Here is a 13,685-nt window from a genome sequence, read left to right on the forward strand (position 1 = left end):
ATCACTATTTATAGTTACTTACTCTATCGTTATCCTAACAAGACGCTAATCAACAAAGCTTCTGATCCTCCTAAATTAAAATTGTAACATGAAGGCATTTTTTGAAAGAGCTTTTAATATAAATGAAATTTCTGCTTTTCTTGCTCTAAATTAAAAAAAATATTGAAAATTCAAATACCAATTCTTCTTCATTTCCCTTCCCAAATCATTCAGCTAATGCTTCTCTTTCACCGTTCTGTGTAAAGAAATCATTCATGGGTTCTAGGTATGAGAGGCTGGTTTTCTGTGGCAGAAGACAAGACATTCAATTTATTTTTCTGTCTTCGGAAAAAGGAAAAACACCCCTTTGAAAGAGTTTACCATGAAGACCCACCTTCCTTCTACACACTCCTCCTGCCCCTTCAGCAAAGTGTTACGCCAGACACCATCAAGGGTCAAGTACATCTTTGGCAAAGCAGCTCCGATTTCAGGAAACACAAAATATTCACTGTTTGCTCAAACAAGCAGCCAAGTCCGAGTTTGCTTCAGAGCCTGCCCAGCAGGATCTAAATGCTGGGGAATGATAGGAACCTCTCTGGCTTTATTAGGCTGTCTGGCAGTGCTGTATAAGAAGCATTCTCCAGGACTTACTGAAGATGCAATGCACTTCACAGCACTGGCTTTCCTGCACGTGGGGGGGATGTGTTCTCCAAGCCAGGCTTCCAGGTGATCCAGCAATACTCCCACCATCAATGCCCGCTGCCCCCCATGCAGTGCTGTTCTAAGAGTAGTGCTGACTCCCAGAAGCTGGTCACTCTGCCAGCTTCACTACAGATAAATAGGTACAATTACCTCAGGGAACTTAAATTAAGAGCTGCCTCTCTGTCTCACACAGTTATATACAACTCTGTCATGTTCAAGCTTGGAGATGCATTTTTTTCCTGCTCCCTTGATGGTTTTGTAATTTCTTAAGAACAGAGACTGTAGGTGGAGGGCTAAAAATTATGTACTCCAAGTCTCCTCAAATTACTAAAATGTCTAACCCCAGATCTGGGGTCCATTTGTCACAAGTCACACTCTTGGTCAGTCTCTCCTGCTTTGTCCACCAGGAGCCAACCAGCAAACCCTCCTCCCACGCTGTGCTATTTGTGCAAACTGCTAGCTTGGAGAAAAAAAGCAGATACAGAGCTGGTTTACTTCTAGTGAGGTCCGCCTGGCATCCAGCTAAGAGGTGAGAAAACTAAATATAACAAACTTAAAACTACAATTATTGTAGGGGAGTTTGCCAGAGCTGTTCTGAAGCTCCTAATGGTCTGTTGGGGATTTATGGATCAGCTGTGAAAATTTACTCGCAGCTAAAACTTGCCAATCAAGTCCTTGGCTTTGAACACTGCCACCAACTTCTACATAATACAGTTTGAGATTACAGAAATGTCAAAGCAAAACAGTAGGTTTTAATGCCTCAGAGAAGGGTACAAGGAAAATCTATCATACTAAATAGACCAATAAGACAAGCGTGCGGAGGCTCCCTTCTGAGTGTTTGTATCTTTGTATAAAAGGGTCTTATATTTTTACAGAGCAAGAGGAGATTACAAGTGCTGCCAAAATACACAGTAAGAGACAGTATGTTGTACAGAAAAGACTACAAACTGGTGTCTTGCAGTTTAAGAGCAGATTCCCTCCATAAATTTTGCCAGCGATCCAGAAAATATTATTTGCTGGTATTTTATGTTCTTGCCATATGGATAGGGATAAAATGGGATCATTATAAAATTTATAAAAGCTTCTCTGAAATTGTATCGGCTATTTTCATGTTATTCCGTTTAAAAAGGGTAGCAAAAATAACCAAAAATAAAATCCTGAGAACTTACACAGAAAGCAAAGCAAGTAGCCAGCTTAGATCAGAGACACAGGACCATGCCTTATTTCTCCCAAATGCTCAGCACAAATGGGAAAACAGCAGTGATGGCCCCCTGTAAAGGCAGCACTGTGTGGAGGAGCTGATGGGCTCTTTGTAGACCCCTCTCCACCTCCAATTCTACAAATCCCTGCAGCTGGTGAGGCTTCAACACTCCAGAGTACTGGTTTGAAAACATGTCAGACCTCTAATATGCTATTCAGCACCACAAAGGAGCATGAATCTGTACTCCTCCCTGCAGAGATCTATACTCTTTTTTAAAAGGGAAGTTTTAACGCTGCAACATAAGGTAATTTCCTATTATTTACTTTGGTGTCTACTACATTAGGTCTCTTCTGTCAGCAATTACCCCAGAAAACAAACAGTAAAGTCATGAAGCCTTGCAAATTTAGATGATAGGATCTGAGCCTTTAAAGCCTTATACACATAAATAATCCTCATACATATGAATAAGGCTTTACAAGATCACAGCACATACACTATATCCAAAGAGGAATTCAAGTCCTCTTGAATTTACCACTGACAGGCAAACTCTTGGAGACCTAACATTATTTATGTTAGGCTATAAATCATGTTATATATTTATAATACAAAGACATAATGCTTTATTCTGCACAGATATACTTTAACCATCTACACAAAATCACAAAGTCACTTCTTGCCCTTGCAAATTTCATTTTAACTCCTTTCTTTGTTTTGGAGGAAATTCAATCTTCTGGTACTCTTCACTGCATGCACAAAACCCAGGTGGAACAGTAATGATCCCATGTCTTTTAGAAGTCTGAGCTACCAAAGATACATGACATGTGATTAATTTAAATTTCATTGTCAAATTTGGAGTATTTAACTAGCACTTCATTATTCACCAGAAGCTGAGAAAGAGGAGGTATGTTCAAGTGCAGAAAATTAGTTGACTTGGATTCAAGTACCACAGAACTTTGATTATTTTATTACAACACTTTACCTATGAACCTGTTTCCCAATGCCACCCACAGAGGTACCTATATCACCCTCCCAGTCACTATTCTTCAGTAGTTCTTACAAACATGTTCACCTCTAGATGCAACAATGACACTTTGTTAAGTGTAATGCATGGCAGAGCAGCCTGAGGCAGACTTCTCTGTTCATCTCAGAGAGTCAACAGAAGATGTCAAAAAAAGGGTCAGCCCTGTCTGCACCATGAGAAGGAGTTGCTACTCAACACAACACTGAGCTTGAATGAAGCGGTAAATAAAGAAAAGAGGCAAATGTTTGGTTGTGAGCTGGCATAACAATGGAAAACTGTAGGTGACTTTAAGAGAATGTGCTGTGAGAGGGACACAAATGGATGGTGCAGAGTACATGGAGAGCAAGGGTGTGAATGTTAAGATGTGTTAATGGAAGACTTTGGAAGATAAGAGGAGCCTAGGGCTGAAAAAAAATCTCACCATAGTTTGCTAATATTTCTGTCTATGGTTTCAGGAGATGACAGTCATCTTTTCTCCAAATGCCATCCTTAGTCTGAACTGTGCATAATCTCTGACAGAATTTTATGTGGAGGAGCAGAGGAAGCCTCTGACAATCACTGGAATACCATCCAAACTGCAAACCATGCAAACACCCACAGCTGTGCACAGCTCTGCAGGGAGTGGAGCAACCTTCTCTGTACCAGAAGTTAATCTGCTCTCACTCTGTTTCCAAGAAGAACAGAAAGAAGGGTGAGAAACACATTATTAAAATATTTAAAAAAAAAATAGGCCAAAAATAGAATAGTAAAAATTGGTTAGTGTAAGGAACTGTATGTGTCATCAACCTAATAAAACTACTTAGTACATCTTTCCTTAGGGGGGAAGCATGTTAATCAGCAGAGACAGTAATTAGATTTGTTCCTGCAGAAACAGATTGTGTTTGTTATCTCAGTAAAGGCAATGTCAGCCATCAAGCCACTTGTTGAAGAGGTACTTAAAGCCTATTTCCTAGGACAAATATTAAAATGTAAGTTAAAATGCATTGCAACTCCTGCACATTTCCAAAGAAGTGGCCCTGACAGACACCATCACCTCACACATCTCTGTGCATCCAGGAAATAAGCAAAACCAAGACACATAAAACCGCAGCTTTGGACACTACCAAATTCAAGACATTTCACATCTCTTGAATTCTAAAACTCTGCATCCTAATCTACAGAAAATCACAAGTTTTATGGCATATTAAGGAAAGTTAAGACTAGATAACACCAGATGCTTTTGTTATCTGGAAAGCTGGTAAGTCAGAGAAGGGACCAGGTGATCAGAAAGCTGTCAGGGACCTTGCTCATAACCTGTCCAAAATGCCATTTTCTCTGTTCATCCTGGCCAGCAGATAACATTACTCAGTGGAACACGAATTTAAGACTTCCTTATCCTGATCCTGTCTTTTCTTCAGAAGAAGCAATCCAGAAGTGGAATCTCTCTCCAATGAGTGATTGTCATTAAGATTTTACATAACACAAGCTTTAGAGTTAAAACCATGCAGGAGATAGACTACTCCTCAAAAACTAGCATAGCTACAGATTCCTGTCACCTCCAGAGTCAGGCAGTGCTCATGGCATCTTTGGAGCACTCTGCAAAGGCTGGTGAGACAGCTGCACTTTAAACAACAGAGATGACAGAACAAATCTGAACTGCATCATTCAAGCAACAGCCACAAAGAACAACTCCACCCTGGTCCTGCTCATTGCCTGTTGAGCTCATCTTCCAGCAGAGACACGGAGAAAACTAACAACAAATGCATCCTCCTTGTAGTTCCTTAGATGCACAAGATAATTGTACCACAAGTTGCATATTCAGTATCAGTTAAACTCCCATCTCACCAGTTTGCATACACCCAGAAATGCAGTTAGCCTGATACAAAGTAACTGCTTGTACACTCATACCTACTGATCCTTTAAGAAAACAAGCATTTGCCCCCTTCCTGCAACAGAATACCCAATGCTTTCATTCGGCATTTCTTCTAAATAGGCAAGAGGCATTTGTAAAACGGGCTAGGCTTGAGCTGTCAGAACAGGACAGATATTAAACGTTTCTAAAGCCCAAAGGGAGATGTTTTCTGGTTTCCCTCTCTGTGTCAAGTGACAGCTCCACTGTGACGGGTCATTAGCGTGACAAAGGGAAAGCAGCTGGACATAGAGAGGGGCAGAGGCTAACAGAGCAATTACATCCTTAAATCAACTATAAAATGTTACAAAGGATGAAGAGGAGGAAAAAAGGGAGCAGTATATTCAGGAGAATACAGTCAGTTTGATAAAGTGCCTAGCTGTGCATCGTATGAAATTAATTCATTTAAATAAAAGAAAAATCAAGACAACTTACTCTTCTGAGAAAGCATAATCTATTTGAAGGAGTATTTTAAAGTGACTGAAATTATCTCATGCAAATAACTCATTTTTCCCTCCTAAACAAATTTCTGCAGTCTCTATGAAGTAAAAATGTATCTTTGAAGATCTAGATCCTCCCAGTTTGATAGCCCCCAGAAAGGATCAGAACTGGTTACTGACATTTTCTCCCCCTCCCTTTTCCTTTCCTCCAAATGAGATCAGGAAGATTTTAGCACCACGGCATAGGAGTAGCTCAGCAGGTCACACACAATTCGTACTGTTAGGTGCACACAGCTCTGAAAGGACAAGTGGTGAATTAAGAGGAAAACCAAAAGAACATATTTTCCAGTCTTCCCATTGATGGAAACAGTATATTAAATTTCCAATAAAAAGCAACATCCAGGCAACTGAGTTTTACTAAAGAGGACTCCATTGCTATGTGTTGTACTCCAGCAGTCACTTACGATATTACTTCTTATAAATTACGCATTATTAAAGTTTTCTCTAAAGTTGGCATCACTGCTGTTATGTCTCCCTCCAATAAAATGTGACATTTCTGGGCAACTAAGATTCAATTGACAACTGATAATAAAAGTCAGATTACTTGGAAATGTTTGCATGCAACACATTCTTTCTAAATTCTTTTGTTCTGACTCCTTTCTGCTTTTGTACCTCTGTGCTCTCGCTCCAATCTTTTTATTTTGCCTTTCTGCCAGTAAGCTATTAGGTTTGAAATGAGAGATTAAAGAATAAAAATCAACCAAACAGAACAAAATCAAGTCCCAAACTCCACACTTTCAGTTGTTTTTGTTTAAAACAGAGAATGTCCATATGATTAAGTCATCTTTAACCTTTAGATCACAGCTGAGATAAAGGAGGGAGTCATTGTTTTCCATCAAAAAAAGAAAATAAATCTTAAATAATAAAGTAACTTTAATTACATAATTTGAAGATGCTTATAATCACTGATGGTACTTTTGGAAAACAACTAAACTTAAAAGTGAAGCACCCTCCATTTGTCCCTGCCCCCTCCATGCACACACAATATTTGGTACACACATTTGGCATTTTAAGTCCTGAATCTAATCTCAGGTGAGGTGTAAGAAGAGTGTCAATAATTACACAGCAAGAAGCCAGACAATTCCAGAAAAACTGCATTTTCCCCCACGGGGTGTTTCATAATATACAGAGACAATAAATGGGAAGCACAAGGAGAAGCTTAACAATGTGGGTTTACACATTCTCTGGCGAGCCCCACACCACGCTGCTTTTGCAGCTCCTGTCCCTTGTTTTGGTAAAGCTGCTCAGCTAAGTCAACTACAGCCCCCTCTGTTTTGTTTTCATCTCCAGTCAGGGCTGTTAGATTTGTTTCAACACAAACTCCGTGAGTTTTCAGAGCCCTATCAGGTCAAGAAGAAACTAAGATTTTGGAGATGTACTTTAAAAGGCAAACAAGTATGGAAAGCCTGTAACAGTAAGGAGAGAAACAGTAAAACCAGTGTTTCTCCTTGTTAAGTATCAGCTTAGCCTTTGCCATATATGCCAAACTATTTGCCATGACTAATCTATATAATGGGAGTACATTTCATATTTTATCTCTCCTGAGAGACTTTGACTTGGGAAGAGGAGAAAAAAAAAGAAAGGAAAAGGAAAAAGAAAATCCCACAGTACACAAAACAAACAGACAATGAAGCAAATAAAAACCCCACATGTTTAACATGATGGATTGGAGTTTAAAAAAGAAAAAAGATAAACGGGAGGTAATTTTTCCCAACAGGTTTTCTCCTTGCTGCTATAGGAAATAAAGGACTCAAAGCACTCGGCACCAGCCTGCTTCTTCATCTCTGCGCCCAGAACTGGCACAAACTGATGACAACTCGGGCGCAGATGTTGGAAATTCCATCTTCCTTCCAGAGGAGCTCAAAATCTCCAGGGCACAACCCCTCAGGAAAAAAAAAAAAAACTTTGGGTTTTCCCCCATTGTTTTAAGATGCCTTTTATTCAATTTGTAAATCAAACATATATTCCTGTATCAACAGAGGGAGTTAAAAACTGCTCCATTTCCACTGGACAGATATGACCCATGACAAATCATTAGAACCAAAAGCATTCAAAGAGTTGGATTTCAATACAATGAGGTCTCCTATAATCACAGGGTTTGCTTATGGCAAATGTTTTCAGCCAGAACTCTCAGAGAAAGCACTCTTCATCTCTTCATGCAACATCTCTATAGTCAACCTACAGGCACTCAGTCCTTTCTCTCAGTTATTTCCAGCTAGCTGCTCTGTCAGATTGCAATGAATCACACATCTGGAATTATTAATAGGAGTCTCCACTCTCTCATGCTGCTTAACCACTCCAGCCAATCTAACAACAAGTACTAAAATTTGTCATCTAAAAATTACATTTCACAATACAACTGCAAATTATAAACAAAACTCTCAAGCCATATCCATTTTCTCATAAGAGCAGACTTACCAAAAGAGGGGGGAAAAACCCCAAGCCAACAGCTCCAAACACACATTGGTCTTTTCAGAGATATCCAATACGTGTTTCACTTGCTGACACTACACATCCTACCCTGCATTTCCACTCCTTCCTCACAACTGCAGCAGAAACCAGTTATGAACACTGGCCAACACGATTACAACTGTTCTTCTCAGTCTTCTGCTTTATTTCATACAGAAGTGTACGTTTTTGTAAGTCATCCTCTGAAGCATGTAAATTCAGGTTTCCCTTTCCCAGCAATTTCTCATTCTCAGCTCTGCAGCTTGAGGGCTTTGACTGCAATAAGGCTTTTAGTTTTGGAAAATAAGAAGTATTTTCCCATCAAACATCACAACAACCTGCATAGATAGAATGCTTTAACTCTGTAAATCTTATCATTGTACCTTTACTATCAACTCAATTGACGTTGTCACTCAGGGGGAAAAAGTACAACATGTAGAGAGCATACTTCAATTTATATCATTGTATTTGGATACTATCAGCAGGGAATTTCAGACTAGAATTTTAGTAATACTTTCATATTAAAATTACATTATAAATGTAAAAGTAGAGGGGCATTTAAAGAATATACTACATGCTACCTGTGTTGCATGAGTTCAGTCAATGTAGCTGCTAAAACATTTCAGATCTCCGGCTTGACCAAATTTTAATCCTTGTTCAAAGCTCAGCACTCATAGTGAAGCTTTATCAGCTGCCCATGTAGGAGGCCATTTTTTAAAACTGCGTTGTTCTTCACCTAACATCTGTAAACCTTCCTAACAAAACTACTGAGGAGGAAGAAAGAAGGAATCCAAGAGCTTTCAAAGTTCAAATGGTATAATGAAAAACGTATATTTTATACTATATTCTAGTGAAAGACTTGAAACAGGAGGTGTTTTGTTTAACACCACATAATATCCTGATCTACTTGACTCTGAATTAGCGTTCTGCAACTGCCCATTTGTTTACAAAATGATGGCAATTGTTAAAAAAAAAGTCAAATCCTCCAAAATGCTCAGAACACAAGACCAGTGTTTTCTTTCCTATAATGAACCTGTGACTTCATTTTGTAGAAGAATCACTGCTTTCCTTTCCATTGTATTTTACCAGTCATAATACCTGTTCTAGTGTGTTAGAAATAAATTTGGAACAGTAATTTTGGATATTCCCTAACTTCTCCCTTCCAATCATTCACTGAATATTCAGTTTAGATTATAAAATACCATTTATTTTCAGCAAAACAAAGTACAATTTGCCTGCATTTCCAAATCAGTGCATTTATTAATTGTCAGGTAAACAGGCGCACACCAAATTACGCCACACGGTTACAAAACTGCATGATCAAGTTGCAAGACCTTAGATGGAGATGTTCGATGTTTGCCACCCTGTGTCATATTAACATGACAAAGAACCCTCAGAACACAGCATCTCACTCAAATTTTTCCATTAAAGGTAGTGTCAAAAGGAAACCATTTGAAGTTTTCCTACCTATAATTTGCTAGGAAGCACGAAGAGCAAGAATGTGATGCCCTCATACATAACACACGCCGCATTGGAAATTCAATCATGAAGTATTCTCAACAGATCTACACATCTGACTTGCAATACACAGTCACATAAAGTCTTGGTGATTGTGAGAAAATCAGGGTCATCTTTAGAGACTGTAGTTTAAAACTTAAGACATTTTGAGTAAGTGTAAATTACTCTGTGGTTGCACAATATTTCACATGTACCACAGCAATAGCCCAGCGGACTTAGGAAAAGACCACTAGCGTTTCAGTTTCAGTGCAAACCTCCAAGTCTATATTTCCAAACAGAAATAAAAATGTAGGCAACAAGAACCCCGAACGTTTTCACTAATAAGTTACAAACCATCACTTAAAAGCAAACAGACTAAAAGAAAACCAAGGATCAAATTTGTGGACCACATTCTGCAGAAAGCTTGAAAGTCCAGTTTTTTACATGTTTATAAAAGCTGATGTGATTCTCGACTTGAATAACGTTCATACTTCAAATTTGCAGTAACATCAAAGCATACATTGTGCATAAGTATTTCTATACATGTGTGTGCTTCGCAAATAAAAGAGAATTGAAAGCGTTTCCTCCATTAGTTACATGGTTGGGTTTTGTTAAGACAGTGATAATGGAGATGCCTAAGCCAGCGCCTTTGCTGAAGGGGTTGCTGCAGGAAAGCAGCTCAAGCCCAGCGGCAAGGCCGTGGCAGCTCCTCAGTGCTTTGTCATAGTCGCGCTCTGCTTGAGGGCCGTAGCCGGGCTCAGTCCACTTGGCGGTCTGGGACATGATATCGAAAGTGGTTCTCAACCTTCACCACTGCGCAGCACCCAGAGTCCTGCTCGTCAACTCAAGCAGCAAATCTTAAAGTTATAGAAGGCAATTCTAACAGCTTCATAGCAGGGCATTTGTTAGCAGATTAAAAGCCCTTACCTCTTCTAATATGAGGTTATGACTTGGGGAAAAAATCAGATACCGTGCACGCAACCACCTTGAATCAGCACAGATGATCCGCTTAGGCCTTACTCATGCTTCACCTATTAACTACAGAGCATTTGTCGGTTTCTCTTCAAGCTTCTCATTTAGCCAGATAAGTATCACTGGCACCACTGCATCTGTGTAGCAGAAGTGCTTTTTCCCCTCTTTCTGAGTGGAAAACGAAACAGCAAAATGCCATTGGCGTCACTGCACTCATTAATAAGAGTTCCATGCCCGCACAGGTTACTTTTCCCGTGACAGTTTTGCAGAGATGCGATCGCTTCTGGCACCCCACGAGCCCCTCGCTCCAGGCCTGCCGGGGGGACCGCAGCAGCGGAACGGCGGCCGGGCAGGCGGCACAGCCCGCCGCGGGGCAAGCGACGGAAACTTCCCCGGCCCAGCTCCCGGGTGCGGAAGGCGCGGTGCCGGAGCGAACCCTCGGGAAACCGACACGAGCGGCTTTTCGGGCAGAAAACTTCTGAGGGTAGCGAGGCCACTGGAGGACTTCATGGGAGTCCGTGCCCCTAACAGCAGGGACGGGCCCGCCGCCACCCGCACGGCAAGCGAGGCTCAGCCCCGCAGGGCACAGCTCGGCCAGGGCCGGTGCCGGGCCGACCCTCCGCCCGCCCGGCTGTCAGTCTGGGCGCGGGGGGAGGGAAGGGAAGGGGGGCACCGCCACCGGGGAGGAAGAACGACCCGCGCCTGCCCGCCCGCCCTCCCGGCGCGGCGGAACGCGGGGCGGCTCTTACTTGTGGAGGAGCTGGGGCAGGCTGGGCGGCGGCGGCGGCATCCCTCGGCTGGGGGCCCCGCTGCGGGCATCGCTCTCCGGCGGGTCAGCGCCGCGGGGAGCCGGGGCCTGGCTCATGGCAGCGCCGGGGACCATACGGGGCGGCCCCTGCGGCGGGAGGCGCGGGTGGCCGCGCAGCCCTCGGCCGCGGCGGCGGGAGGGAGGGTAGCAGGGAGAAGGGAGGGAGGGGGCAGAGGACCGGCCCTGGAGACAACCGCGCTCCCCCCGCCGCCCCCCCCGCCGGGCTGGCGACGGCGGGACAGGCAACCCCCTGCGACTGAGCCCGCCCTGCCGGAGGGCTGCGGCCACCGGCGGGGGCGGCCAGTGCTGCGCGGAGCCCCAAAGACGCTGGCAGGGCCGGAGGGAGGGGCGGGCGGAGCCCCCGGCCCGGCCCCACCTGGGCGCCGGGCCCGTTCCCTCCCTCCTCCGCCCGCACCTGCCCGACGGGAGGGACCCACGCTCCGCGGCAGCCCGGCGGCTCTGCCCGGTGTCCCGGCCGGGGCAGGGTGGCTCCTGCGCACCTGTGCGGGGCACGGTGGCTGGGGCGCACCTGGCCCTGCCCAGGATGGTCCCGGGGGCCGCGCTTGGCAAAGGACGGGCTGTACAACGAGTGAGCAGCACCGGCCCCTTCACACTGTGGCGATAGTTTACAATCATCAGACGCCAAGGGCAAGGGGAAAAATATGAGCACTGTTGTAATCCCTCCCTGGTAGCACCTCTGAAGAAATGTTTTCAGTCATTTATCAGCCACAGGCTCTGTCGGCTGATATAAAACAGGAGAGTGTATCCCTACCAATTAATAAACTTTGTCGAGTAATAAGTCATCTCTACAGCAACATCCCCGTCTGTGCCCAGCCACGATGGGTTTTTAATAACGGATGTCGATCCTGGGCTCCCGGCTTCCAGACACATACATTGGGGCAATCAAGACCTACTCAGGAAGGCTTTTCCTGCTGCTGTAACAACACGGTTGGACTAAGGAGTGGAATTGCTGCCTCATGATACAATGTGACAAAAAAGGTTTTACCTGCACACGTTTTGGGAGGAAATTAACCAGGACGGATGGAGTAGAAGTTGCACTCCTGCACTAAACAAGTAACACTGAAAATGTTTCTTCCAGCTCTTGCTCCTTTTGTAATGTGCTATTTATTAGAAAGGGACAAGTCAAAGACTATTTCAGTACTTGCTCCTGCACTACCTCTGTTTGCCACACACCCTCCCCCCAGCACACACACACATCCCGAGGAAAGCAGAAACATCCTGGCTCCTTTGAAAAATTAATCCTAATTCAGGGGAAAGATGAATTTTGAAGGGGTCAGGTTCTCTTCCCCTGCACCTGGCACAGTCATTTACAAGTATGTAGCCTTCTAAATGGGAACAAAATGCCACCTCCGGTGACTGGAAAATTTTAAGTTAGTTGCATTAATCACGTACTTTACACTTTGCAGATGGAGAGCACCAACCAGGTGCAGGGCAGGATTGGGCCGGATTTCAGTTGCACAGTTAGTTAATGGTAATGTAACACCAAATGCACCTTCTAAAAATGAATAGCCATCAGTACTTGTTTAGACACATTGACTTACACTGTATTCTGAGAAATACAAAAAAAAAAAAAAATGGAGCTGCACATCCTTTTCCACAAGGAAAAAAAAATTACAAATTATGTGTTTTCTGGTTCAGTGAGGGCCAAGGGGTGGTCAGCACTGTGTAGCTACAAGACGCATAACCTTCCAGCAAAGGAAAGGTAAGATCTGCCAGACAGGTGAGACAACTCATGGGAAAAAAAGTTTAATATGTGGGACCATCTCTGCCCAAGGTTAGAGCAAATCCCAGGTGTCTCCTGATCATCCACAGAAATGTGGCTTTGTGTGAATTTCCTGAGTAGCAGTGAAAGCCTTTGAGACCAAGCAACAGGCACTGCTGCCTGTAATTATTTGAGGAAGTGAAAGATGGTGACTCATGGCTCAGAGGGCAGCAGGAGCACAGCTATGACACTAATGCATGGCCCTGGATTAGGAGGTGGATAGTCACAAGAACGTGTTACTTCACACAGATATATTACATCACTTGTAATAATGGATCAAGTGTGTTTTACTAGGCACTACTATTTCTGCACTTAATACATCCACTGTACATCTCGGCATGCAGGCTCAGTATGGGGTCCTAAAACTCTGCAAAGGTTTTCTCCATTCATTTTAACAGTTCTCATCCCTATGTCTGCCTCTTGTCAAGGTTTTTTTCTCTCTTTTTGTGTCATATCCCAGTGTTTGGCTTGGCATGGTCTGGTGTAGCAAAAGCACTGACCCCTCACCACCAGCTAGTGCCTGCCTTACCACAAGGCACTAGCAAAGGCTCACTCAGAGGTTTGTCCTACAGGGAAATAAGTGAGTGGGTGTGAGGAAGGACAGACTGACTGATGTTCATGGACTCTCTTATTCAAGAAATCAGTATAAGCAGTTTTCTGGCCAACCCTTACAGTATTTCTGGAGCACTGCCATAAGAGAGAAACAACAGTGGCTAGTCCCAAAAACATAGTTTTAGGGTCTGGGTTTGGCAGTAGAACTGAACAACTGCTAACAGCTATACAAGTTCCTATTTTCCTAATATGGAACATAGTTATGCACATCAAGAAATCAGAGCTGTAGGTTTTTCCCCCCTTGGCTAGAGACATATTCTCTGTTTGTGTAACT

At 43.3% G+C, this 13,685-nt stretch overlaps 1 protein-coding gene across 3 annotated transcripts in view; it reads right to left on the reverse strand.

The window, feature by feature from the left end:
• Window positions 1–13,195, reverse strand: part of RBM20 (RNA binding motif protein 20) — a 103,451-nt gene extending 90,256 nt beyond the window's left edge. For all 3 annotated transcript variants that reach the window (XM_063405331.1, XM_063405332.1, XM_063405330.1), the window contains exon 1: window positions 10,958–13,195. In XM_063405331.1, coding sequence (XP_063261401.1) covers window positions 10,958–11,652 — 695 coding nt within the window. In that variant the 5' untranslated portion in view covers window positions 11,653–13,195. The remainder of the gene's footprint in view (window positions 1–10,957) is intronic.
• Window positions 13,196–13,685: the final 490 nt, after the last annotated feature.

This window comes from Prinia subflava, chromosome 9 (genome assembly GCF_021018805.1).
Source record: "Prinia subflava isolate CZ2003 ecotype Zambia chromosome 9, Cam_Psub_1.2, whole genome shotgun sequence".
Taxonomy (NCBI): Eukaryota; Metazoa; Chordata; class Aves; order Passeriformes; family Cisticolidae; genus Prinia; species Prinia subflava.